The 26,258-nt window shown below is 43.3% G+C and overlaps 1 protein-coding gene across 1 annotated transcript in view; it reads right to left on the reverse strand.

Moving 5' to 3' along the window:
* The window catches only part of LOC142806528 (calcitonin gene-related peptide type 1 receptor-like), a 205,627-nt gene that overhangs the window by 14,883 nt on the left and 164,486 nt on the right, over positions 1-26,258 (reverse strand). Inside the window, exons 8-14 of the mRNA XM_075891273.1 lie at positions 25,332-25,423; positions 22,683-22,827; positions 20,796-20,946; positions 19,272-19,332; positions 14,356-14,422; positions 4,941-5,026; positions 1,792-1,927 (exon numbers count right to left, since the gene is read on the reverse strand). Coding sequence (XP_075747388.1) covers positions 1,792-1,927; positions 4,941-5,026; positions 14,356-14,422; positions 19,272-19,332; positions 20,796-20,946; positions 22,683-22,827; positions 25,332-25,423 — 738 coding nt within the window. The remainder of the gene's footprint in view (positions 1-1,791; positions 1,928-4,940; positions 5,027-14,355; positions 14,423-19,271; positions 19,333-20,795; positions 20,947-22,682; positions 22,828-25,331; positions 25,424-26,258) is intronic.

The following is a 26,258-nucleotide window of genomic DNA, read 5'->3' on the forward strand; positions in this document are numbered from 1 at the left end:
CAGTTCTTTCACCTATTGAGGTCTCACGTTTACGCCTATTGAAAACAGCCTTAGTTATTTTCAACTACAAACGGGAACTCTTCAGCTAAAATCATAGTACATACGATGAAGCCAGACGTTGGAGGCACGATATAGTTTGTTTATTTTATTGTAATAGTTTTTAAAACACGTACTCGTGTGATCCGTACTGTCACAATGAACAGCCAACTACAAGAAATAAATTTCACAAATTTTGAATGACGCTTACCTACGCGGAACTCAAGCTTCAAATAATCGCTACTCTGCATTTAAGCATGAAAAAGAGAAGGAAAGGCGTCGAACTAAAAATTAAGCGTTTACATTGTGCTTATATTTCGATATTAATACCAACACAAAACAGGATATTTGGGTTCACACAGAAGCTTTGCATCTGATTGAGGAATGATTACCTACTTGTAATTATTAGAGATAAAACGTTTATGATCGCGTAAGCACTCTTGGGAAGGGGTTGCCGAATGCACATTAAAAAACCAATAGTCGTGTCTTATGTGACCGCAACGAGTGCAAGATATCTGATTAATAAGTGATAGAAGCCACGGTCGATGTACCAGCGTTTAGTTCCTGAATGCTTCAAAGCTCTCTAGAGGCAAATTTTTTGTTGCAAATTATGTTAAAATTTATCTTTTAAAGTGACAATAAAAGAAACTTGTTTGAATTGTGCCTTTGGCAGTCTTTTCTGTACAGCTCTTATCGTGATTGTACGCTTTGTTAATTTACGTCAGCGTACGTATATACATAGTGTCAGTGCAATGCTACATTGATTGAAATTTTTTTAGCACTGGACGTAGATTTGACGTTGTTGTACCAGGTATCGAAGTTGTATTTCTTCAGAAAGAAAAAAGCTTTTTTTTTCAAATGTGTAGCTTTTCTTTCACCTGTTAAGCGGGAGGCTATCAGTTCTTTAAAAAAGGGGGCTTACCTCTTAACGAGCAAAGGCCACTTTGATAGAGAAACTGCAGAACATAAGCACCTTTTGTTGCTTTATCGCAAGCCACCCAAATTTTGCGTGGACGCGCTATCATGTCTAACGCGCACCAGTGCTCAACGTTAGAACTTCCGTTAAAAGTATAGAATTTGTTTTATTTTGGACCACTGGTGCCTTAAAACAGCTGGGAATTCGTTTTGACACACGTGCCGCAATCTCTACACGTGAATTTGCTTGGAGAGGGTATAGCAGTCACGGCATGTATATACAGTGTAGAAAAATTCGTAAAGTGATGCCGACGCAATATTCATCTGTTATTACAACAGTGATGACTCCAAAATTAAAATGGGAGCCTACAAATATAAGCAAGTAGAAACCACCTCTGTTCCGCTTATCTCAACACTCATGGTTGTAATTGTCTGTTATTTATGAAACACAAAGAAAAAAATGAAAACTTTCCTATTCAGTATAAGTTGCACGAGATTCGTACATTTGCATTCGAGCCGCAAAGCTTGTCTTTTAATCTCTGCTGACCGTCGTTGTAATTCAGCCAGATTCACGAGTTCACGCTGTAAATCAGAGTTACGCTTCAGGCCGCTTTGATACTCACCATAACAGCAGATTTTACATGCTAAGCAATGTACTGACGTTCTCCAGCAACGATATCTTAAGGTCAGTTGTAACAAAGACTTGTCTTTGAAATGCCTTGAATGTATTATGCACTCAAACACTCGAGCCCTTTAACAACATCGCCTTTAAGGGTGAGTCGGCAGAAAATGACGAACCTGGTGCTTTGCACGTATGCTAAAACACAAATGAAGTCTTACCTGTAGGCCATCCGATGCTTTGCTGATGTACTGATATACCTCCCAGGCACCACAGTTTGCTGGGCTTCTGTACACAGTCATGAGAAAATGCATTCCAAAGAGCGGGAACAAGACCAGCACCGCTCGTACGGCTTTCCTGCGCAAAGAAAGCATAAGACTTGAGAACCTTAAATGGAGATTTTGTAATTACTGCGGCGCCAAAGAAGAAAAAAAAAGAATGGTTGTGGGGTATTACTGGAGTAGTTTAAGAGAACTCCTGAACTCCGAGTGAACGTGCCAGCTTGATCTGATTGGCAAAATCATTGATTTTTCCTTGATATCTTCATTTCTGGTTCCGTGAAGCATATTTAGCTGGGTTACATTGCTGCCCTCTACAAATATTAGATACGAAGCTGCGACGATGGAGTTCAGTTCAGTGTGTGGCATGATACTCTTACTGAGCATGCGCCATCTTTAGCCTCTCCTCGTAAGCGTGAGGAGAAGGTGGAGAAGTGGCGCATGCGCAGTGGGCAAGCGGATGGTCTCCGAGTACCCTCTCTTCGCTGAGCGCCGGGAGGAGGAAAAAAGTGGTGTGGAGGAGGTAGCAAAGCGATGCCTCCTCTTCGTTTTACCCTTCTCCTTTATGTCTCCACCACAGCTGTGCTCTCGTACAAATTATGCGCGCGCTTCATTGCATTCTCCTAATAGCGCTGGCTGTTCACTGGGCGGCACACACACGGTGATACACCCAAATGGAAGGAGGGTAACGTAACATGTACACAACTCCACACCTAAATGAAACATACACGGAAACATACAAATGAAAACAAAAGTGAACATCAGCGCTGCTTCGCATCACCACATGGTTCTCTTTCGTGGCTGATGATGTAACTTTCGTTAGGCAAAATAGATACTTACAATTTTTCTTGTGAGCCCCCGACCACATACCGCCACAGAAAAAGCGTTTCAAATTAATTTTTTTTTTTGGTAGAGTGCTTTCCACGGAAGGCATACGGCTTCATCCATGTGCACCGGACATACGTAAGGAAACGCGACAGCGTAGGCAATGAGCGCACACCTAACGCTGACGGTGAGGAAGCGGTATGACGCTGTTATTTCACTCAGGGCTAGTAAAGGGAAACAGTGAAAACATGCTTGCTGCACAAATGTTTTGGAGTGCTGTAGAAGATACTGTGCTAAACGGTTAACAAGTGTTTAACCATGGTTCTACTAACAGCACCATGTATAGCTTTCCAGTCAAAGCTCAGGGGAGATGGGGGCTCGTTTTCATTAGAAAGATATATTTTATGAGAAAAGTAGTCTTTATGAAGAAGATATCTCGTTGGAGCGAACGTTTTCAAATTGGCACTACCTTGAGACAAGTATCCCGGTCCAAGACGTGACGAGAAACATCTCTAGGGAAGCGAAGGAGTCAGTTACCATTTATATGTGTTCGCGCGTGCGTCTCTTTGTGTGCGAGTATGTATACTTGATGATTTGTATGTGTGTGTGTGTTTAAATCTATGCTTGTATGTAAATCTGCGTAATATGTGTGCGTGCACAAGTAAAATTGAAATATTTCAGGCGGGGCTTTGGTTGAACTCCCTCCCCTCCTCGCATGGCCACGCCATAGTGCCCTGTTTGAAACCTATATCCCATAATTATTCCTTAATAATCTAGTTATCACATGCTATAGCTCATTATTTAGGAGACTAAACTATTTGCTAAGCAAACTCATTGTGTTCGGGGAGTGATTGCCTCCTTTTTAATCGGAGGCATTAGGGGCGGCGTGAAACACCCTTGAGAAGGGGACGTTGCTGGAATCAGTTTTTTGACAATTGGTCCGGTCTTCTTCAAAACAACAATAAGACCACGTATATAAACACTGCCCCAGTGACTACTTTTGGCTAAGAATTTTTTATCTCTTCAAGCATCCATCTAGTTTTCAACTCCATCCTCGTTTGGATTTGGTGCAGGGTCTAACCCGTTATCCTTCCTGTGGTTGTCCGTTTTAGCTTAGCCAATCTTGTTCGACGAATGTCGTCACCGTACCACGCAGAGATGTAACATTGCCCTCAATGTGACTTGAAACACGAAAGCGTGTGGCCTCACGATTGCTAAGAAAGCACATGGCTGCAACTTTCCTTCATCGCAAAAACTAAATCATATTTTGTTATTTGGTATGATTGCCAAGTTAGATGAACAATGTTTAGTTGTGGCAATGAGGAACAATGGATGGCATGAATGTCCTGAAAGCTTGTTAGGCCACTCGCTCTGGTGTTGCAAGTCACGTTGAGCACGACTATACGCCAGCGATACGCTGCATTACGTGGTGCACCTACGCGTACACTGGTAGGTGGAAAGGTATTCGCTGCGTGCATACTTGAGTAACATACGAACCACTGAAACTGCGCAAGTGAGGGCGAGGCCACTCTGATTACTTGGACTTAGTCTAAACTTCACTACCTCTCTGATGTTCTTTCTTGCTTTCTTCATAAGAGTATGGGTTATGTTGTCGTAACCCGGAGGTAAGATGCGAATTTGCTGCACTTTTTGGACATACGGTTCCCTCCACCGTGGCAGGGCCCGCGACGTACATAATATGCAAGGCATATGCAAATCAGTGTGTGGTCTGACATGCCATTCGCGTACCCACTCACAGAGTTTTAGCTTGTGGACATTATAAGACCAGTGTGTTAATTTCTGTAGAAGTAAATTTAGATGTTGGTGTTCCGAAGAAGCACCAGGCTTGTGGTATGTTGATGGGAAAGAAGACGAAATGAAGTACGCTGATGCAAGATGGCGAGTCTGTTTACTTTAGAAAAATGTAGCCAGGCAAATTATATCCCCTTTTCCCGTAGTGAACACGTTTAATCACAACTCAGTATTTTCTAGGGAAAGTCCTCGCACTGGGTACACACCGCTTAATAAATGAAAAGCACAGTTTGGTTTTCCTTTTCTACTGCGTTTATATATCTACTGAAAATTTTACTGTGACCACGTCTTCTCGCAAAGGGCCCCCTTCACTCGTATTTTAAGGAACTCTCTAACTTTTCTGTTGCACACGCTTTGTAACAATTTGTTGCCAATTATCCACGTTTACCGTTGCTTATTTTCTAATTTGAAAAAAAAAGCACTAACCACGCTGTGGGCACTTTTCAACAACTTACCGAAACTGGCTAGGTTCAGTGGCATGAGTGCTTCTGAGTTTTGTGACGAGGACGCGGATGATGTTGCAGAGGAAAACAAAGTTTGCCTGCAGAAAGAGATCGAACAGTTAAAGTGCAACCAACACTTGCCTGTGGAAATTAAGTTCACGTAAAAGCAGTAGGCGTCGAATAAATGTTATGACGCACAAAAATCGCTTGCACTGTCTAAAAATTAGTTGCGCGGTTTTGTTCAGTAATGTAGACTTTTTTTTCTTTTTTGCTTTTCTTGTATTGTACCAATTCAGCTAAGGACGACGGCAACAACAAAACCTGATGTCGATGTCCTTTACTGCATGTTTTCAATATAAAGCTCAGTAAATGTCTGTCTGATCTTGGTCTGGAACGACTTACTGTGTTACCGTTGTAGATCACGAGGTATACTCTAAGTAAATGGAAGTAAATAGAATGGAATCTGCAACCACATTCAGAAAATGGAAGCTGTAGTTTCGAGGGAAGCTATCTTGTACACGTTCTGTGATCGAATGGTACAAAACATTACGAGAGGATGATAGGCATTCGTACGAAATCGATCAAGGCTCGTCTGATGGTCACATCTAAGAATGGCAATCACAAAAGACAATGCTGTCAGTCATTTTGGGAGATACTGGGTCCAGAACCAACGGAGTCACTATTTTGTTCAATAGATCGAATACAGAGTGGTCTCTGGACGGACGACTTCAATTGGATTAAGCCGTAAGCGCTTGGCCCGGAGAATCAATTTGGCCTGCTTTACGTTCTATTTTCTCCTATTATGCTCAGATATTTTGCAAAACGCACATTCAGACCTCCCTTGTGCTCTACACACGACCCCTCTTATGAATCTTGTGCGATTAATATTCATCATTCTTTTATGAGCCTCTCACCAACGGCCTCTTAAAAAGCACCAAATAAAGGAACATCACTCTTATCTGGTTCCCATAGTTGATTATTGCTGGGCTAAGTACTAAGGCGCCGTATTGTCATTGACCTTAGTGGTTATTCAGTGGCGCCGAAAGAGCTGTATTCTCTGCTAGATGACTTTTCTTGGGAGAAGACGCTCAATATTCTCTAGGTTTGTTCAGCGGAGTTTTTTCGCGAAGGTCATCTGCATTGCGACCTTGTGTTCAGAGGTGAATAATAAACTGCGTGCTGCCAAGGCCACTTTCTTTACGACGCAATTATATCGTCAAGAACCAGAGTATTTTACGCCTCTTAGGGTAATAAACGATCGCGCCTTATCCTTTTTTATTTCATCTATCTGCGCCCTTTATTGTACGTGCGCTCACGACTTCTTTAGCCATTTTTACTTTCTATATTTTATGAGTTCAAGTTCTCCAGTGCTGAATAGAGCTCTTGCTGTAAACAGCTCCTTACAAAAGAAAAAAAAAACAACATAGAATGTGGCGTGCCTTAGGATGCACGAACTTCTACAGCTTCCTTGGCTAAACCAATCAGATGCTATACACTTACAGGGAGTATTTTATTATTGAAATGTTGAATAGGAGACTTTGGTGCCTTAACGGCAGTACCGGCTGCCCCTTGCTTATCAACCGAAATATGTATTACAAAAAGGGGAACAAATATGTCATACATATAGTACACAATACCTGCAAACACAGTAGAATTCATTGGAACATGAGTCCCACATATACACAAGTTCGAGGACAACATCATGTAAGTAGAATAAGGTCACATGTAGGGGTCAAAAGTCAGAAGTTTTGTATGGCTACATACGCAGCATAATACACATAAAAGACCAATATTTACAAAACATGACGTTTGCCTCTGAGAAAATAACAGTATTATTGATACTCATTTTGCTTTCAGCATAATATGTAGCTTAAGATTTTCTTGACACTTGCATGTCTTCGAGAAACTTCCTCAAGCGATATGCTAGAAGCCCGCGAATTTAGTGATGTGAGTGTACGTTAAAAAACACCAGATGGTCAGAATTTTCGGAGGCGTCCATGGCGGGTTCCTCGTATAGTAATATCATGGTTTAAGGGTGCAAAAACACCAGATAATATTATAATATTCTGCTTCAAAGCGACAAGCAATATTTTCTGAAGCCCCGCTGTCAGCCGGGAGGCTAAGTATTTTGTTTACGATGATTGATCTATCTGAAGGTAACAGATTTGCTCGTAATACATTTCTTGCTGATGCTATTTCGCCCACACGGGGAGTATAGATACTACACATACACGTCTGAATGGCCACAACAGCACTGAGGTCTACGCATACGCTATGCATTGAACAGGAAGCGCCGCATTAATGTTGCGTCGCCTAGAGAATCGAGAGTACATGTTATGCCCTTGAGGTTTGCTGTAAGTCAATGTATTGAAGATGGAGAAACGTCCAGGAAAATTTAGAAGCTTAGAGTGATCAGGAATCCCTCAAGCTAAGATTTCTACGAGAAGACTTGTATTCGTCAGGGCAGCGACTAAGACAAGTTCACTTGTGCAAGAGTTCGTGCAAGCACATTCGCTTTTCAACGAGTCCTCCTCAGTCATTTATTGCAAGACAGGTATAAGGTGCCAGAAAATGAATGCCCTTGAAATGTTTCATGTTCAACAGTGGTCGCTTTGTAGACGTGCACAAGTGACTTTTTTTTTTCGAACAATAGTTGCATTGCCGCGTTCATAGCTGTGTCTAGCTGCGAGATAGCGACGACAACGAAGATCGTGGACTTGCTCGAGAGGCGCAGTGCAGGCGAGTTAAGCAGACGACAATCTTAGCGGTCCTGTTTTGAGAACATCTCTAGGAGTTCTAACTCTCCTTGTTCCTAAATAAACCATCTGTATTTTATAACCCGCGACACTGGTGGAAGTGCTTAGAGCCATCAACTCATGATCGGCATCCCTGTCAGAAGCCCTGAGTCTAGCCCTACGACACAGCCACGCGTGGAGACGCCTATGCACCTCTCAAGCCGTCGCGTTCAAGGTCTTGGACCAGAATTTGGTCTTTCAGAAGGCGTAACACTTGTCGACAGCCACCCCTGCTCAAGAAATGGTATTGTCAAGAAGCCCTGCACAGGTGATTCATTGATGTGTGTGGTTTTACGTCCCAAAACCACCATATGATTATGAGAGACGCCGTAGTGGATGGCTCCGGAAATTTTGACCACTTGGGGTTCTTTAACGTGCACCCAAAGCTGAGCACACGGGCCTACAACATTTCGGCCTTCATCGGAAATGCCGCCAGCGCAGCTGGGATTAGAACCCGCGACATGCGGGTCATCAGCCGAGTACCTTAGCCACTAGATCACCACGGCGGGGCGTGCTGCACAGGTGACGGTCCAGAATATGCGCATTCCTGAACCACTTCATGGCCGGCCGAACCAAGATGCACAAAACTGGCTTGAGCAGTTTAAACGGGTAGCTTAATCGAACTACCGGAGTTTTGATGAGAAGCTCTTCCACGTATACTTTGCCCTTGAAGACGGCGCGAAGACGTGGTTTATGCGCGAGGCAAGATTGGCGACATGAGAGGAGTTATGTCGTTGGTTTCTTGACACCTTTGGTAACACGGGCCGACGCGAAAACGCACAGCGTCTTCTTGAGGCACGCACGCAACAGCTGCATGAAAACATCACTATGTTTGCTGAGCATATGCTGCGTTTGTGCCACCGCGCGGACCCCAACATGCCTGAGGCTCGAAAGCTAAGCCATGTCATGAGGGGCGTCAGAGAGCAGCTGTTTGCTGGTCTTGTGTGTAATCCACCAACAGCAGTGGACGAGTTCATCATTGAAACCACCGCAATATAGCGTGCGCTGCAGCAACAGTATCGTGAGTCTGATCGCCCGGCCGCCGGCGCAGCTGCAGGCGCCACCGCACTTACCGCAAATGACGAGTTTTGTTTCTCTATACCATATAATTTCACAGATCGTACATGAGGAGATTGCGAAGGAGAACGCATGGTACACATTGCAGTCACAGGCGCCCCCGCAGCAGGAGTCCATGGTTGCCTCAGTCGCTGAAGTCGTTCGCCATGAACTTCGACAAGCGTTTGTCTCTTCTGAGCAATATTCCACTCCGCCATACCATCCGAACTCGTATACCTACGCAGACGCTGTGGGTCGTCCATTGACTCTAAAAGTATCCTACCAGCCGAACGAATACAGCTATGCAGACGCTGTTCATCGACCCACGCCCATGCCAGCGCCGCAGTACCTCGAACCGTATCCTGTGGCAGCCTGAGCTCAGCAGCATTCTGTCAGGCAACCCCATATGTGAAAGACCGACATATGGCGCACTGTGGATTGCCGACCACTGTGCTACAGCTGTGGAGATCCAGGGCACATTTATCGTTTTTGCCCACATCGCTGAGCTGAATACCGCGGTAGTGCGCCTGCCGCTACGCGCCGACAGTTCGACGAAAGCCGTGCTCCCATCAACGACGACCACACTGACCGGCGGGAAGGCTCTGCTACCTTCCGGCCGCGCTCACAATCTCCAGCTCGTTTTGCTTCACCAAGCCGCCGTAGTTTTGCTGACGCCGTCAGAGGTTGGTCTTCCAGCCCACAGTGGGAAAACTGAAAGCAGTGACCTCTGGGGGAAAGGTTTCAAGCCGTCGAATGGCCGAAAATCCCCCACTGCTACCGAAGCGCGTGAGAGATGACGACGAAGATTCCACCGAGAAAACTTTGAATGCCGACCTTGCTGTGACGATTGATTGTTTTGAAGTGACGGCTTTAGTCGACACGGGTGCAGACTTTTCCATCATGAGTGAATGATTGGCAGATGAACTCAAGAAAGACAAGACGGAGCGGACGGGCCCTTATATTTGAAATGCCGGAGGCCAGATAATGACACCCACGGGAAAATGTACAGGAAGACTCACGATTGAGAATATGGTTTTTGTAGCCACATTTCTTATCCCGGAGTGCTGCAAACCTCTGATACTGGCAATGGGCTTCTTAAGAGAGTACGGTACTGTGGTCAACATACGTGATCATGTGATTACAATTGCCGCTGACAAGCCTTTGACTCATGACCCAGACCAAGAACTTAGGGTGTTACATGTGGTCGACGACGACGTCTGCGTGTTACCACTGTCATGTACTCTTGTTTTCGTGTGTTGCGGCGTGCACAGCAATGAAGATGCCATAGCCAAGCGCATCACTGCCCTTCTTTTTCGCCAAGGCATTGCCATCGCTCGCGGCATCGTCAGCTTAGTGGATGGGCGTGCAGAGGTGCTTCTGACCAATTTCACGAATGAGGGCCGGCACATCGGTAAAGGCATAGCTGTGGCCTACCTCGAGGAAGTCGACTACTCTCACGACTGCTTTGCTATGCAAGGGGAAGCCACAGCCCAATCAGCTCCGCATACGCCACCAGTCGACATCGGTCCGAGTCTAACACCGACTGAAACATTCCGTCATATGGAGCTGCTCAACCTGTTCAAGGACTGCTTCTCATTGACGTCACGAGTGGGTCAAAAGCCTCTGACTAAACATCACATTATTACGGAAGACTCAGCATGACCTATCCGACATAATCCATATCACATCACTCAAAAAGGACGTGAGTTAATCCAGCAGCAAGTCAAGAAGATGCTAGAGGATGCTGTGATCCAACCATCACAGAGTATTTGGGCATCGCCAGTGGCACTTGTGAAAAAAAGAAAGATGGAAGCTCGTGTTTCTGCATCGATTATCGCAAGCTGAACCACCTTACGAAAAAAAAGACGTTTATCTGTTACCACAGATCAATAACTCTTCGGACAGACTACGGCATGTGCGCTACTTCTCGTCAATAAACCTTAGAAGTGTGTACTGGCAAATAGAAGTAGGTGAGCGCGACCGAGAAAAGACCGCCTTCGTCACGCCAGACGGGCTTTATAAATTCAAAGTCCTCTCTTTCGGTCTCTGCTCAGTTTCAGCCACGTTTCAGAGACTCATGGATACCATTCTTTCTGGTCTGAAATGGAAAACATGCCTTGGGTACTTCGTCGACGTAATTGTTTTTTCGGCCACGTTTCAAGAACTTCTAAAGCGGCCACTGTCAGCCCTTCAATCCATACGGTCCACTGGACTCACAATAAAACCAGAAAAATGCCACTTTGGCTTTGAAGAACTCCCGTTCCTCGGACACGTGGTCAGTCGCGATGGTGTGAGGCCTGACCCAGATAAAACGGCAGCCATCGCAAAGTTCGCAAAGCCTGTTTATAAGAAAATGGCCAGACGTTTCCTGAGCCTCTGCACCTACTACCGGTGATTTATAGCAGACTTTGCACACATCGCCTCTCCACTCACCCGCCTTACAAGGGACGACGTTGCGTTTGTATAGGCTGATGAGCAAGAAGCTTCGTTCAACGAGCCGCGGCAGCGTCTACAAACTCCACTCGTCCTCACTCACTTTGACGAGGATGCACCAACAGCCATCCTTACAGACGTCAACTATGTGGGCCTACGTGCTTTTCTTGTCCGATTCCAAGTTGGTGTGGAGAGAGAAGTTACCCACGCTAGCAGAACGTTGACACGTGCCTAGTCCAACTACTCAACAATAAAGAAGAAGTGTCTGGCTGTCGTTTGAGCAGTTGCGAAGTTCAGCCCGAACTGATATGGCCGCGCTTTCCAAGTCGTAAGCGACCACCACTCTCTTTGTTGGTTGACCAACATGAAAGACCCATCTGGACGTTTGGCACAATAGAATTTACGGCTCCAAGAGTACTACATGGTGATAGTTTACAAGTTCGGAGGGCAACACTTAGACACCTACTGTTTGTCAAGGTCACCGATTCAATCACCGGCTACAGAAGATGATTATTTCAGCGTTTCTTTAGAAGTTGTTGAGGCGGCTATCATATCTCGGCAACAAAAAGATGGTGGGAAGCTCAACTCGTTTATGAAATTATTCAATGAACGAGCCGCCAGTGAACCAAGGGTGTTCTCGAAGAACTTACTATCGTTTTGTTTATGGGACGGAATTCTCCACAAAAAAATTCTCATCACCAGGTAGAGGCTATCTGCTGGTAGTTCCTGAAACTATCCGCAGCGACATTTTAGAATCCTGCCATGACGAAGCCACTGCGGGCCACTTCGGTTTCAAAAGAACACTGACACGCGTCAAAAAAAAAAACGACTAGTGGCCAAGAATCGCAGCCGAGGTGCAACATTACTTTTGAACAAGCATTGACTGTCAGCGGCGCAAGGTACCACCTGTCAAAGCCGCTGGACTATTGCATTCTGTGCCAGTGCCAGAGACTCATTTTCCTTAAATCGGAGTGGATCTGCTGGGCCTATTCCCAACATAGGACAGCGGCAACAAATGGGTTATAGCGGCGACGGGCTATATACCTCATCCGATACGCGGAGACCAAGGCAATGCCGGGTGACACTGCAGCTGAAGTGACCCGTTTATTCGTTGAGAACACTGTCCTGAGACATGGTGCTCCAGCTGTCGTCATAACAGGCAAAGGCGCCACGTTTGCAGCCGAACTTTTGCGCAGTGGGCTTACGCTCAGTGGCACAGCGCATAGGAAGATGACAGCTTACCACCCAAAAACGAATAGGCTTACAGAACGACTTAACAAGACGATCGCTGACATGCTTTCCATGTACGTCGACGTAGAACACAAGCATTGGGACCAAATCTCGCCGTACATCACAATTGCGTATAATACGGTGCGCCAGAAAACAACGAAAATGACGCCGTTTGCTCTAATTCATGGCAGAGAAGTTACTACAATGCTTGAAGCCAGGCTGCCTTATGATTGCAATGATTCAGAGAAAAATGCCACAAACTTCACTGAGCGCGCCGAGAAAGCAAGGCAGCTTGACCTAGTCTGAATAACCAACCAGTAGCAACTTGACGCTTAACGGTGCAACCTTCGCCATCGATTCGTCGCTTTTGAACCGGGATAAAGAGTCTGGTTTTGCTTTTCTGTATGACGGCGAGGCCTCTCGGAGAAACTCCTACGTCGATACTTCGGACCCTACAAGGTTTTGCGCCGTCTTAGTGACGTGATGTACGAAGTCGTGCCTGACGCCTAATCCTGATGAAAACGTCACCAGCATCTACCTGAAACAGTGCACGTGGTCCGCGTGAAATATACCATTCCGAGTCACGGGCTATAAAATACAGGGGGTTTATTTAAGAACACAGAGAGTAGAACTCGTAGAGACCCTCTCAAAAGAGGGCCGCTAAGATTGTCGTCTTCTTCACTCTCCTGCGCTGTGCTTCTCGAGCAAATCCATGATCTTCATTGTCATCGCTACCCCGCAGCTAGACGAAGCTAAGAACACGGCACTATGCAGTCATTTAACTAAATGCCATTACAAACCTTCTTATCACTCTTAGCATAAGGAAATACGCACTGAAATGTTTGAATTTTGGTTGTCGCGTCACTGAGAAGCCGTACTGGCACGCACATTTATTGCTTTATTTAGATGTATTCGGTTTTCACTTGCACAAAGTGTTGACATTTCTCGGCGGTGACCACGTGGAATCGTTTGGTAAGCTCCGAAATTGTTTTTAAGATCATATTGTCAAGATCACGCGAAGAAGACGAATTGTCAAGCATATTTGAAAGCTTACGCAAGCCCCAGCGATAACGTTGGAAAGTTTTATGACTGGTGCATAAAAGACGATACATTCTTCCAATTATAATATCACTGATGACCGAACCTCTATACACCACTATAAGTGTACAGCGTGACTTGCTTGTACCTTGTCTTTTTACTTTCTGGGCATAAGTTCGCCCAACAAACAGTACCACATTTCCCAGTCACGCTGCAACCTTTTTCAACATCTCGAATATTCTGGCAATACGCTGTAAAAGATATGCGCAAGATAAGCAGCTATTTCCCCTGAACCACCTGAGCCTATTGAAAAGTGTGTAAATAATAAGAAAAAATAAAACCTATGCAGTTTCATTTCGTAAAGGTGAGTACTAAAGTCTCTTCACAGAGTCTGAGTTGGTGTGCAGGACAGGTCTTTCAATTGTAGCCCAGGTTTCCGGAAACTCATTTCACGCACTTCCAGACTGAAGTGCCATCATATTGCTTGCGAGTTTCTGCCACCTCTTCGAACTTGTTTATATGGGATGATGTACAGGTTATTGCAAATAGGGAGTCTTCATGTAATTTTCTTGAACACGAAGACCTTCTTAGGACTATCTAGCATATGAATGAACAGCCACGCAGTTTTGTTCTTGTTTCTTTAGAAAATAGGACTTGACAGATGAGCTACAGAAAAGGCGAGAGACTGGTGTATACGTTTTTGAATACGTTAGATGAGATTTCTTCTTGAAATACTCTGTAAGGAAGACGCGCAGTTCCTGATCTCAGATTTTTTTTACAAAAGCCGGCTCCACTGTTGTGACAAATTGCTTCCAGATCACCTGGGTCCCAGATGCCATGTGTCACTAGCGAGGAAAATACCGCAAAAAACTTACAAACAGGCAGAAAAGACCGGGGGCCAGCGTAATCCAGTTGTATCCCTCGATGTTGTCCATCCAGCAGCTGCAACAGGAAAAGGAAGCAAGTTCTCAGTGCCGAGGCAGCTTCCAAAGTGCGTCAGTGCATATATAAAAGCGAGGCTACGAAAAAAGATTTTGAAAGCAGTGACTGAAGGCCAATGCAAGCCCACGGAAAAATCAGCCTGCAGCCAGCCATGGAGTCACAGCCAGCAAGCGTTCGGGCAAACAGAAGTTCCATAGCGAATGAAAATATTGATTTTGTAGTAAGTTAGAAATTGTTCCGAAATGCAGTTTTAGACAAATAATTGTACCAGATACGCAGGAAGGGCGTTATTTAAGCGTTGACCAACTGCATGCGTGCCATAAAAGTGAGCTGTCCGGAGACCAAATCCCCACAGAGTCCTGCACCTGTACTGCAATCTTTGTTTTGACGGATTAACTAAAACATCGCATCAGTTGCACAACTAAAACGTATATTCCGAAGGATGTGGGGATTCTAGATTAGTTTATTTTTTCATCAACTCGTGATGTTCTGAAGGGACACTGGGCTTGCGAAGGACACAGTAAAGTGGAGGGATTACTGAATAATTACAACCACTCTTGGCGTTCTTTATGCATCTGCCGAAATCTTTCTCAATGTCAGAGATGTGTGTGCGCTCTAGTGCCTTCAGCGGCTTGCAATACATTCCCGTTTTTAGCCTCACAAGGAGCATGGTGACTAATTACGGAACTTTCATTTTTTAGGTGTTGTACAAGATTCGTAAGAACTTTCTCAGTTCTCTTTGTCAACTAAACGTGTCTGATAATAAATGCCTCTTCATTATTAGCTCACGCTGTGTATCCTCTAATTTTATTATTGCAAGTAATCTAGAAGTGAATTGCAAGCAACAAAGAAATATCAGTAGGCAGTGTCGTCAGTTTGGAACAGACTGAAGGTGCCAACCATCCCCCAGACCATTTCTTGGCAGTGTCATTAGAAAAAATTAGGGGTCGCTGCCACAATAAATTAAGCATGGCGATGTAATACGCTGGTGATTGGTAGGCGGAAGTTCCGAAACATTTTGGCCAAACAAAAGATCACGTTATGTGGTCTGTAATTCACATATGATTCTCAAAACCAGTTCAAGACCACTCTTTCCTCTACTAACGATGCCCTGAAGTCGACTGACTGTGTCATAAACACAGCTCACAGTCATTGGCTCTTTTCAGAAAGGTGAGCTGAACGAGTAACATAATCTAGCACAATTGATTGGAAACATACATTTTGTACATTCCACTCAGGATAGACCGCTTTCACTATTTTCACGTAATTTCAAAATGCTAATATATGAAGGCAAATATGCCGCATAAAATAGACACGTACCGTATTTTTTCCCGGTAAGCTCGTTATTTTTCACCACCATAGCCGTGGTAATCCACTACGTACCCGATCGCGCTCTCGCGATTACACTGAAAGTCAGCCACATATTTGAAAAAAAATATATAGTGCTCCACGTCATGATACATGCTGGCAAAGAGACGCATCTTACTGCCTTGTTGTCATCCCCCTTTACCCCTTCCGTAGCTTTCACGGTTAAAAGCTTTTCAGTGCACTCGCTGGCACGAAAGGAGAGAGAAAGTGCTCCAATTGTGCGACGAATCCCTAAAACTCCGCTAATACTTTCAGAGTTCCAGAAAATAACACCCATAGTAGATTCGCGAGGCAATAAGCTTCTTTATCAGGTCATTCCATCACAAGATGGCAGGGCCACATTTAATGTTGCCAAGCTAGACCGCAAGGTTTGGTAACCCTTCTTTACGACCAATGACATACTACCGGAATGCAAGTACACTATAGCTTCGCCGAAAGCTAGAACAATAAGTGCATCGGCCAATGCTCGTTGTACAGATACTAGCAACACAAAAACAAGCTCAGCATAAAGCAGATCAAGCGCAGTGCAGGTAGGAAGCCAGACTGCACAGGCTAAGACTTTTTTCTCTGGGTGACTCACCTGGATGATTTTCTGTATGGATGCGAAACGAACAGAGTTATTTAAAAAGGGGAAGCACGTATTCACCATATGACTTGAATAGATGGAAAAGAAATCCAAGATGCTCCACTCAATCATTCTCACAGTTTCAGTAAGTGCACAAGTTTCTAAAAAGAAGTTATATGTACTTACGTTACACGTAAATATATATTGAAAGGGAATATTTAAAAAAATTGTCAGACTCCACGTAGCATGGGAATTAAAGTTATGCGAACCATTTGGATGTAACGTATCTGTGGTGTAATTTTTTGTTCAGAAAATTATTATGAAATGGCGATACGTATGTGCACAAATGCTCTAAGCAAGGACACATGTTGAAGAGGCACGCGTGTGTTATATAACCAGTTGTTTACAGTTCCCCAACTTCCCAATTTCGAGGCCTGGTGGGGCTCTGGCGTATAACACTTGATTTCTAGGCGAATTTTCGGTTTCGATTCCTGCGGGAACCATGATGTTTATTTCTCCTAGTCATCTGGTAAATGTGGCCGATGTCAACTTTTCTTAACGCTCCAGCATTTGAACTACCAATATCTCTTATCGTCTTTCGTGGCTAGATTTGGGCAATCAATGACCTGCGGCACATGCTCACATTTCGCGGACCAAGCTATACGGATATGTGCCACTTATGTCTCCAGGAAAGCATCTGACAACGTACGCGATGAGATTTTCGTGCCATTCACATCGTGACCAGACAGACATACACGTCAAACATTCTCACCCTCTCATATTAATTTTGGCCAACCCCAAGCACCCAGATATAGGCGAGAGCACCCACGATCGCACTCAGATGTAGGCGGCTGATTAGATACGAAGATAGAAACGCTCCAAATGTTTGCTGAGAAAGGCTCCGCCTATTAAAGCCAGGTGGTCGTTTCACGTGATGATAGGCAAGAATTTATGTAGCTATAAATCTCTTTATTCTTTCACAATACGGAAGAATTGGTATACTTAAAGCTAAAAAAGGTTGACTTTCATATACTATGACTTTCTTATAGAATAAATGGTATGCTGAAGGATGGACACAAGAAAAGACAAACATGGCCTTTATGTGCTATGCGCTTTCCTTCATTATACCGTCTTTGTATGTGCACGAGAATTTATTCTACTATATTTCACTTCACAAATGGTTGAAGAAAAAAAATGCCACAACCTCCCCGAAGGCGATCGTGAAGAAATGTGAGGGCATTTTTTGCACTAAGATTACACGGCGCAGTAATTTTATTAGCGTAAATTAATGACAAAACGTGGATTTCTATTGTAGCCGTTGATTTACACAATCATCAGCACCTGTTTGTGTTGTCATTGTACTTCATAGCCATAAAGTCAGCGTCTTGTTAACACCTACGCTACACAAACACTGGCAGCACGAACGCTACAAACGCGTTTCAAGCGCTTTGCATTGTAACGGTGGCAAGTCACGTTCGAGTCTAGGAGGAGGGGGCGCCCGTTGCTAGGGGTGAGGATTGCGCACGCGCCCGCAGCTGTTGCTATAGGAGAGGGCGGTGGATGGATCCCGACGGACGCCTGACATAGCCCAACTAAGAAATGCATTCGATTTTAAAAACCTCCCGACATGTTGTATTACAGGTTTGCTTGTTGTGTCTCGGTCAAGTCTAAACCTGTCATTTCTAAACGGTTATTTACGTTAGCTCTTCACAACTCATGGTGGTACCTTTGCATGCATGACTTTGAGCTGGAACTTAGAACCAGGCCACAGCACAAAGTCACAACCAACAAAAAAGAAAATTGGGTTCTCGACATTCTATTAGCACATTTGCGCTCCTAACGTACATTTACATCACGCTGTGCTGCAGGCCACATTCAACTGGTTTGACCATGTAACCAGTATTACCAAAATGAAATTAAAATACCATAAATGCTCGCCTCCTGAAATAATAAAAGAAGACGATGCTTCTCACGTGTTTCAAATAATATTGCTTTACCAATGAGTTTCACTCAGTTTGCCCTAATGATCTTCAATTGCTCGTATGTGCGCTTATATAATCTATGGCTTGTCATACTTATGTAAGTGCTTTATATACGGATAAGATGTGGTGTCCTCCGATGCGTTCATTATTGCTTATTGGTTATAGCGTTCCAACGAAGTTACGCCCAGGCAATATGCGCACCTAAATGAGATTCGCAAAACATGATCATCACGGGGGGTTTAGCACAATTGATTAGTGATATACATATTATACATTCCTCACAGAGTAGATTGTTTGCACTGTTTTCAAGTAATTCCGCAATACCAATGCATATGGCAAGGCAAATATGTCGTATAAAGCAGAAACGTACCGCATTAGTTTGCAATAGCTTCGTGTTTTTTGTTGTTGTTGCTCGCTAGAAGCTGCGTCCATGTTTCACATAGTGCGAAAACCCACGGACCTGAGCTCCAGAGTCGGCGCTCGGCACTGATTCCTTTCATCTTTGAGTTCAGGGCTAACGCATGCAACCCCCTTAATATTTTTTGTCATTTCATCAAATAGTAAGCCATAGCTAGAGGCGAAGGAGGCAAGACACTGTCGAACCCACGCTTCACTCGATTGCACACTTTCGTTTATGTAGTAGTTTTTCATTTTGAACAGACCGCATTTTATGATTCATTTGACCCTGTGCCATTATTATTTACAGACTTGATATTCTGCAGCATAATCATTTTAAATGTGTTCTTTTCTATTTTACGGACCTTCACCCGGGTTGCATAATCTTCTCCCAAAAGAAAGGTTTCTGCATACATGTAACGACATATACTACCCACAGCATGCACATAATTGCATACATATACTGCATTTCGTTTGCATAACAAAGATTGAGGCATATAACAATGGCACAGAGCTGTTTTGTGCATCGATAACTTACGGGTGGCCGGTCCGTAGGGCCCGCAGTGCTGCATTCATGGCGACGAATATTGCGGGGCAACCTGAACGCAAAGAAGAAAAAATATTTCAGTTTGACGCGCCTTTTGAACGACAGAATGTGGGTTGCCGATGCAACGTACGTGCAGCACATGAACGAGATGATTGCTGCCTGCCATAAAAGCTGGTACAACTGAATGCAAGTGACGCAAGTGAGTTGACTCGGCATACCATGTAGTGAAAGCGCAGGATACATTTCCCGTAGCCTGTTTTAAGTATTTAGACGATTATACCATCCCTCCTTGGCAAGAAGGCAGTATTTGGTCATGAACCTACAGTGTAACAATGAGTCAGCGGATGGATGGATGGAGAAACTTTATTTTATTTATAGTCAGTGGATGTTGCCGGAAAATGTTTTCTAACAAATAATTTTTCGCCGCAGACGTTTCAGCTTTCGAGTGGCAGAAGTTTCGTTTTATACAGGCGAAACAATTAAACGGAAACACAAATTATGAGCTAGGGTGCCTCGCCTACACATGCTTGCTTGCCGTCATACGTCAAGTAAGTTCTGAACAGACAAGCACAAGGACGCTAAAAAAACTAAACATTTTCTGAGCATTTATATTATAATTGAAGCTCAACGGAAGTCACTGAATTGAAAGTTAAGAGGCCCAACGGGAAACAAACATTTAATATAATGTGAATTTATGTTACAAAATCAGAATTAGAAAGCCTGTACATACAAAGGTCCAAAGCAAGTGTATTGTAGAAATGTCTTCATAACAGCGCACTAAAACATTTTGATAAAGGCTGTCTTATTATTACTTGCGATGAAAAGAGCAAACACGAGCACGATGAGTTTTATTTTTCTCAGCTGAAAGATTTCATTAAACGTTTTGCTAAAAACACTGTTATAACACAATTTGTTACCCTGCTTTCACTGATCGCACCGCCGCAGGGGTCTAGTGGCTAAGGTATCTCGGCTGCTGACCCGCAGGTCGCGGGATCGAATCCCTGCGGCAGTGGTTGCATTGTCTATGGAAGCGGAAATGTTGTAGGGTCGTGTGCTCAGATTTGGGTGCACGTTAAAGAACCGAGGAGGTCGAAATTACCGGAGCCCTTGACTATGGCGTCTCTCATAAACATATGGTGGTTTTGAGACGTTAAACCCCACATTTCAATCAATCAATCAATCAATCAATCAATCAATCAATCAATCAATCAATCAATCAAATATTCGCTGGTCTGAAACTAAAGCTTACTATTCAAAGAATGCTTCTACATTGTCTATATCAGCATTAGCTGTTCAGTAAACAACTCCTGTAGAGTTACGCAAATCTCCTGTATAAAGCTGCTTACTAGCAGATAAATCCACTGAGGTCTGCCCATTTGAAGAAAGTAGTTTAAGGGCTTTACAATAAGAGCAATAGATAATTCCTGAACACATTGCACATATTCTGCGTATCTTCAAGTACTTTAATTCCGTTATGAACGAAGTGAACAATACAAAAATTTTATTTTTTCTTACCCCAACCGATGACATAAAAGAGGAACAGTGATTTCTGTTCGGCGAAAGCCGATGTGATGAGCCTATGCAGGTAAAAGCCTTCGCAGAACATCCATGCGTACTGGCACAACCGGAAGTAGCGTGATAGCATGTACAGCACCTTGCACAGGTTCTGCACATGAAGACATGCGAGGAAAAACGAATAATGAGAAAAGTGCCGTTTTTTATGTGCTCATTACAACAGCCCGGTATGCAGGCCTGCTGTTATTTTTTCTCTAATTAATTGTGTTTAAGAACAAGTTGGTACCTATACGTGCCTCCAGCTACTCTTCTCTTACACAGTTATCTGCGTCACAGAGTTATAAATCACATTCAAGTAATGGGGAATTCAGGCACGAGAAATGTTCGTAAAAACACAAGCAATTTTCACACATCATGAACAATGTGCACGCGTCTGTAGAACGACGTTCACACACAAGAAGCACAGAAACGTTCGCTTTAGGCAGAAACGTTCATATCACTGTCCTTTGTGTAAGGATTACGCAACATCTACTGGATGCTTGCTTGCATTTTAAACACAGCTGTAATGAAACATGATTGATAACGTAAACCGCGAAACCATTACTATCTAAATGCACTGAATAATTGGTAATGTGAATCAGGATCTTTCTGTGAGTCCTGGCTCTTCTAAAAACTGCACTTGTACGATTGCAGTGATGTTTTGAAAAGTTTGTGCTGCTGACCATGGGCCAAATTGTTTTGCTAATGATTGCAGCCGTTCATCCAACCTATTTCTTTTTCGCAATTTCGTTTTTGCGGAACAGTAATGTTTTGCGATGTAGAAGGAGGTATTCAATTTCTTATTCTGCCTCTTTACAACTGCGTGTAACACGGTTACTTTTTTTATTGTGTATAATGCCATGCGCGTTTCTTATTTTCACGTCACAACCCCGTGACAATCGAAAACTTCTAATTATAAGCAGTGCCTAGGATAAGTTTAGGAGTCAATGTTTCGATATAAAGGTCAATTTAATCAAAATGTGAAATTTCAATCTAAACTCTATGTGATATATTTGAGACTATTTACAATATGCGAAAGGTCCAATTCGCAAACCACATATCCAGAATTATGTTAACAGTGACATTACAGAATCGTATACAAGTAGCTCTAAATTAAAACACAATGTACATAAACATGAAGAAAATAAAAAAATACCAAGTTCGACTCATGTCAACTAAAAGAAAAAGAATTATTCACATGCGGACTAAATACTGTGAGCATTCAAAGAGGACTATTTTTACTACTATACTTTCACGTATTTCCAAAAGTGTTCAAGTCTTTTAGAGCAGTTTTGTGTCTTTTGTATCAATCTACAAAACTTAACGAAGGTGTGTAACATTTAAATGTTTAGTTAGCTGCGTCACCTTATAAATATTTTTTCCAGTGCAAAGAGATGTATATGGCAGCCACAAATATTGAAATATGTATAAAGTATTTATAGAAGTAGGGTCTTCATATCAAGTTTAATTCAGTGTGAGCACATGGCCTGTTGATAGCATGACCAATCTTCTCCCATGCTGAAATGCTTCAGTTCGAAAAGTATACGTGAAATCTATAATGTGGTTCCGTAAACAAATGTACCCTAAAATATTGACGCTATACCAACGCATAGAAGAAGAAATTATAGACATGAGTGAATCTTAGCATCATTGCGAGCCTGGAACTACCACATACGCCTTTAATTTTAGTGTAATGAGCACAAAGTTAAAAAAAATTTAAGGTTGTTGCAACTTTTTTTTAAATGTATGGACCTAGCATCTGGGAAGTTTCTGTAGTTATCAAGGATATCTATTGAAGACGTCAGGACTATCCGATCTTGCTTTCTGATGTTAAAACTCCGAAAATACCGGGTTCTCGTTGACCCGTATATTCTTCTCCTCGTTGACGTGGTCCAGGATAAAGACCGAATCCACGAGGATGACGCTGATGTCGTACAGCACCATGGCGACGCAGAAGTTCTTGTGCAGAGCGATGCGGTGAACCTGAAGCTGCCTGCCATCGAAGGTGAAAAGGAAATATGCATATCGTAGGTACAAGCGTTATACTGAGATAGCAATGCTTCAGCATTACTATAGAAATGAAATCGAGAAAACCGGGATTAAACTGAGCTCCTTCAAAACGAATTTGGAGGATATCCGAAATTGAATCACAAGCCGGCAATGATCAGCGACAAGTACCGCAAACAGAGACGATGAAATTACATTGCGAAATTGTATAGGTTTCTTTTTAAAATGACAAATATGTATATAAACGTTCTAAAAATTGCTATGGAACCTAATGCGTGATTATCGCTCTCATTGAAGTTTATACACAGCTACGATGTTTTCATTATGCGCGCAGTGAAAGGTCATTTAGAAATTATGCTCAATGTTATGCCGTTATATTGGATCGTGGAATGTATGGACTAGAACAACATTTTAATTTCATGTGCAAATAAACGAACCGAGTTTTTTTATTATTTTAGAGGCATCCTACACCAGAGCTCTCAATAAAGCAAAACATTTCTGCGTTACAAGTAATTTGCAGAAACATTCATGTACTTATATTGGCATCTTCGGCTTGTCTAGGAAAGAACACCACATGTCAATCAATCTTCGTATTGTCACAGGAAATGAATTTTAAACATTTTTTTTTGTGTGTGTGAAAGAGCCACACACTGCCACGCGTTCAAAGACGAGGGAATAATTTGGTTCTCTCCTTCTGTATATTTCGGACACGCGATGCATCCTCCTCGCCCCTTAGTTCTTAAAATCACGTGAACAATGTCAGCACTAAGCGCTAGTCAGGATGTAGCGCTTCTCGGCTGCACTCAACTATCAACGCTTGCGAAGCTGCAAACTCACAAAATAAAAAGTGGTCGGCTGCTCAAGCCCAATTTTCACGCGAGTAAAGAAAGAGAAAAAATGTCTAGCTGCACGACAAAGCAGTGCAGGAGACAAATCATAAATGACATTTTGCGTGATGGACCAATCGACAGCATGTACACTTTAGACGTCCCGGCAACTACTGCCTGCGTCACAGAACTTCACAAGAAGGAGAAGTGATATCAGACCAAAATATTGCGCTTGTTTTTTGTTTTGCATTTTGAGAGCCCGGGGAGTAGCCCTTTAAGTTGCGGTACAGATATGTATCGTCGAGGGCCTCCCTGCAGCTCATGACTTATCCAGAATGATACTGAATCTGTCATGACCTGAATAAAGGTAGGCATACCATAAAATGTCAAGGCATGGCCTATGTCTCGTTTTACTGGGACCAATTATTCATCTATTGCGCTAAATCATCGAGGCCTACTTTTTTGAAGAGTCTGTAGCTTCGTAAGTAAACGTGACATTATCTGAGAGTTTAACAGCAAAACAGCTTGTTTGATTCCAACAACTATGCCTCATTTGGCGCTAACGCATGTTTGACCGAAAATTCGGCTGATCCCACGTACCTGAATCGACGTTATGTGAAGCATGCGGAGGGAACGTGACCATGTTGGAATTTTCTTATATTGAGCGACATGTCACGAAATAACGCCAAACTTATGTACAATTGCTGCACGCACAGACATATGTTGAAAGTTTGCTGATGTTTATATGACCAGTTATTGGCACTTGCGCAACGATGTCGACTGGAACATGCGTATTAACAACGACAGAAGATGATATGAAGCGCTGATGCTCACAAAGATGCTGGCCTTGGACACTGCTACATAAATCAACTTTAGGGCATGACACCTAAGCGCAATTGCCGTTAACCCAACGTGACGGCTGTATCAAAGAAGTACATATGTAATTATTTTTAAAATTGGGTAGGCAGCACTGCAACCACTATTGACATTTCACGAAGATTAGCGTCTATTTGAAAAGTAGTTCCGAGACCTGGAGTAGCTCTGTGGTAGAATGCTTAAATGCCATGCAGAATGGTTGGGTTCGATTCCCGCTGGGACCCTAAACTTTATTATTTGCATTCGTCTGGGGGTCAACGCTACATATGTCAGGTTTTTCTTAACACTGACATTTATTCTATGCCTTCGTTGGGTCGACGCTAGCACTGTCGGGTATTGCTTAACGCTCACGCTCTCAAATTGCCCATGCGTGTTCTCATCGTTTCTGGGTAGATACTAAGTGTCAATCCCCTGTGGCACATGCCTGTATACCAGCGGCACATACCCGGCCGTGGGTATGTGCCAGTGTCTGGCGGGACGTGTTGAACGACGTACGTGACGGAATTCTGACATTATTCATATCTTAATCAGTGCGCCATATTCGTCAAACCATCTTACCCTCCCATGCTAATTTCGGTTCATGCCAAGTTAAGGGGGGGACCACGAGAGCACCCAAACGTAAGCGGCTAGATAGATAGATAGATAAATAGAAAGAAACGCTCAAAGTTGCCGGAGATCACCAAGAAATGCTTCGCATTTAAAAACGTATGCACGCAAGTGTTGTGTTTGTCAACCGTCTGTGTTCTTTGTGTTTTTGCGTTTAAGAAAGCATCAAAAAGGGACTTACTTGTATACAGAGAATATGATGATGGCAGGCACCAAGACGACAACTGAGAGGGAGTGCAGAACGATGGAGAAGATGGTCATTGAGCGGTGGTACTGAAGATACGCAGACACGCAGGAATGGTGACATGAAAGAAAGCATAGTAATGAACGGGTAGACCCAGCAATCCAATCAGGATATTCTATATATTCATGAAGTTACTGTAATGGAGCACAGGCATACGTAGCGATACAAGTAAGCTTCCAGCATATGAAGCCGGCAGCGTAATTAAGGGTTCACGTATTAATGTATCGTAGCATGCTTGTTAAACGTTTATTGCTTTCAAGGGGTCCACTAAGTAACAAGGCCAAACCGTATAAATATGAAGAACGCAGGAAGTCCTTTTATATATTATAAATTATTATTTATTATTATTATTGAAAAATAATTTGCGTTACTTGTAAATGTACGTTTGTCATATAGGGCACTGCTGAGCTGCTGCACATAAATGATCAAGCCGAATCGGTTTTGGGGATGGCGAATTCTTTCTTCTTGGCACTTTACCGTACACCTTCTCGTATTGTGAATTTATCTACTGCATATTCTCTCAACAAGGAATTCTAAAAAAATGAATGAGCCATGGAAAGAGCTCCGAGCAATGCAGGCACTTAAGGCTGACGATCATATATATGTACCTATGCACATATGTATGAATGTGCAGGAAGCGATGGTGCCTGGTACGTCATCAAATTGAAACTAACAACATCAACATAAGGCACGCGTATCGCTGCTCAACTAATCGAGTTGTTCCTGGATGTCTCTATATGTCGAAAGCTACGCAAACACACTCACACACCAGTTGTCTTCGGTATATCAGAACGCATCTGCGCTTAATCTTCAGCCCAATATGTATGCATCTAAGTTCAAGTGATTGACAGGCAGCAAAACATT

This window comes from Rhipicephalus microplus, chromosome 1 (genome assembly GCF_043290135.1).
Source record: "Rhipicephalus microplus isolate Deutch F79 chromosome 1, USDA_Rmic, whole genome shotgun sequence".
NCBI classification, from domain to species: domain Eukaryota; kingdom Metazoa; phylum Arthropoda; class Arachnida; order Ixodida; family Ixodidae; genus Rhipicephalus; species Rhipicephalus microplus.